General features: G+C 37.5%; 1 protein-coding gene across 1 annotated transcript in view; it reads left to right on the top strand.

Moving 5' to 3' along the window:
- The window catches only part of LOC102482625 (zinc finger protein 25), a 6992-nt gene extending 6646 nt beyond the window's left edge, over positions 1-346 (top strand). Inside the window, exon 4 of the mRNA XM_027771196.1 lies at positions 247-346. Within this exon, the coding sequence (XP_027626997.1) occupies positions 247-346 (100 nt within the window). The remainder of the gene's footprint in view (positions 1-246) is intronic.
- The last annotated feature ends 2862 nt before the right edge of the window (positions 347-3208 follow it).

Here is a 3208-nt window from a genome sequence, read left to right as displayed (position 1 = left end):
CAGAGAGAGAGATAGAAGGCTGGGGGTACAGGGTGGGGGGCTCCCTACTGCTAGCTCATTTGTTGGAGGCTGTATTATCAGTAGAAAATCTTCATTCCCTGAAAAATCTAATTCACTGGCACCATGTGGAACCTTCTGCTGAAGGCCTGGCTTCTTCTGCCTCAAAGTGAAACCTTATTAATGGCAATTATATAGGAAATTTTTCTCTTGGAAACTATGTTTTTGTAAGCATCTGAAAACTCACACTGGGGAGAAGCTTCATGAATGTAGGGAGTATAGAAAATCTTTCATTTATAAGTCAGCACTCAATGTACATCAGAGAATTCACAAAAGAAAAATGCTGTGAATATCAATGTACCAATAGAAAATCTTCCATCTAATATAAGTCAACCCTTACTGTATGTCAGAGAATGCAAGAGTAAGTCCTATAAATGGAAATGTTGTAGAAAAATTCTTTCAGAGAAATCATTCCATACCCTGTATTAGAGCACTAACAAGGAAGAGAAACTCTGTAAGTGTGAAAAGTGTAGTAAAACCTTCTGCAAAAAAAGTCACAATTTACTGTGTATCAGAGAATACTTAGATTAGAAATCTAATGAATGTGAAAAATGAAGGAATCTTTTTACTAGAATCCAAAACTTACTATACATTAGTCAACTGAAATGGGAGAAAATCCTCAGTAATGTAAACAGTGCTATAAATCCTTGAGTCATTATTCTGAAATATGAATTGATCTCTTAAGGTAACAATGTTGAACGTTTTTCAAATTCAGCTTTGATTCAGCAAGCTGCACTACTCAAAATTAAGATATCAGGAAATTTAGGGATGATACCTATGATTACAAAAGGGGAACATTTCAGAAGACTGATGACTAAAATCTAAGAATTTTCCAACTATAGAAGCAAAACACTTATTTTGGCAAATTGCTTTCTTTTTTTTTCCCTGAGAGATTTTTTATGTAGCATGTGTAAGCTCTCTGGAGAGACAGAGACAAAAATCAAGAAACCTTCCCCTGGGAGGATAGCCACACCACAATCCCTTTTCCATTTTCCTCTCAGGATCTTGGGCACACAGGCACACACACCTGGAGTGAGTTTTAAGTTGTTTGGTCAGAGACTTCAACTGCAGTGGAATATATTATAGTCCTGTTGTTTAACCATTATGCCATCTGCTGTTCCCAGCAAAAATTTATTTCTAAGACCCCTGTTTGATGGTTAAAGATGCAAGAAAATATAATCACTGATTCTGGCAAAAATAAAAATGAATATAAAAATTTGTTTAGCTTCCAGTCCTGTCCATGGTATGCAAGACAACAGAAAAAGTGTTAGAAGGCATAGTGGAAACTGAAAGATTAGGGGACATAGAAGCATTGAAAACAATTATAAATATTGGTGTCAATGTGGGGAGAGGGTGGGAGAAGGGTAAGAGTGTAAAAAAAGAAATAAAGGATGAAAATAGTCAAGACATTTATGGGATACAGAAATGGGTTTTGATATGCTGATGGTAAAGTGTTTGCAACCTCACCTGCACTGGTGGGAATTGTATTCATTTTTGGGCAAATTCAACTTACAAGATAAGTGATGTTTAGTGATTAAGTGTTTAAAATAAATTAAAATTTAAAAAAATTTAAAGAAATAAAATGTACAGTAAAGGCCTAATAAAACAAAACAAAGCAAACAAACAAAAATTCTAAGGTTTCCCACAACTTGGAACTACTCATATGTACTGACAGGGCATTTCAAGAGTGCCTCTGGTGAAATGTCCAAGTTCACTTTGAGAATGGAACTGATCTAGGCTAGGTAGGATGCATGCATAGGGTGTAGGTGTGTTGGGGGACAGCATAGTCATGGGTGTTTACAAAATTTCCAAGATCCTCTTTGGATGTTGATCATAGCCTTTGTGGCCAGCTTAGCCAAGAGGTTCTAAAGCAAAACACCCACTGGTCCAGAAAGCAACCCAAGGTGAATTGGTATTAGGTTGCTTTTGGCTTGCCTTACATCACCAGATGGCCCATAACAAACCATGGTAGATGGGATATTAGGTAGCTGGTCAGTGGTGACAGAAAAAGGCTGGTGGAAGTCACTATGAGCTAGAATGTAAAAAGGGAGATGACCAAACTTACTGTGTGTACTCACATTGTCTAGCAAGCATTAATGCTAGCCATATGACTCTTTGTATCTTGTAACACTGACTGGATTGGTTGCACAGTAATGTGAATATACTGAGCAGTACTAAATTGCATATACTTAGACATGGTTAAAATGTGTCAAACTTTTGGCTTGATCAAATTTTAGTCAGGCCTCTCAATCGTTTAGTTTCCTCTGCATACTTCCTTGTAAAATCCCTTTTTAGCAAAAACCCCTGCTAACATAGTTTCCAAGAAGCCCCACACTAAATATCATATCATTTAAAATAAGTGATTAGGTTTCTTATCTTCCAGTACCCCCAAGGTGATGTCTGATCACCGTGTCTGTCTTTAGTAAGAATCCTGTTATTTCAGTTTATCCATAATCTCTTATATCTCTAATGTTTGCTTAGTAATTTTCTATCTGATATTCCCCACACTGCTCCTCAGTTGTTGATATCCACTGCTCACATTGTTTTGAAGTTGAGCCCAATCTCTCTTCCCCACTGCAAAGTTCCATTTCAACGAACCATATTCTTATCATGATAGCCCAAAGTAAAGCTTTTCTTATCCCACTATAACCAGTGTCATTGAGTCAATTTCTTCCAGTATTTTAAAATTTGGGGGACATTCCTCCACAATAAAAGTGGTCATGGAATGTTCAGAGTATTAATAATGAGTACAGAAAGAATGGTGGTTGCCATAGGCTGGGTTAGGTGGGAGGACTTGAAAGATTTGACATTATTATATAATAATGGTTATAGATGGCTCAGTTTTACAAGATGACAGGAGTCATGAAGATGGCTGATGGTGATGTTCCTATAACCCTGAGAGGAAAGATGGTAAATTTTATGGATATATATTTTACTCAAATAAATGAAAAATAATAAATATACCAGTTTAAAAAATATATAATCTCTCATGCTTGTTGAAGTGATACATATAGTGGCAAAATAATGAGCAATGTTATTCTAGTAACAGGTTAAGACTTGAATCAAGGCGCGCCGGCAACAGCCCGGCCCCCACTCAGGTGGGGGCCCCGTGGCCCGGGGGCTCACGCCGCCTGCGCAGCAGCCGTGCGCC

Source organism: Tupaia chinensis, unplaced genomic scaffold (assembly GCF_000334495.1).
Source record: "Tupaia chinensis unplaced genomic scaffold, TupChi_1.0 Scaffold000194_1, whole genome shotgun sequence".
NCBI lineage: Eukaryota > Metazoa > Chordata > Mammalia > Scandentia > Tupaiidae > Tupaia > Tupaia belangeri.
Note: the sequence above shows the minus strand (reverse complement) of the source record. Positions and strands in the feature narration are given on the sequence as shown.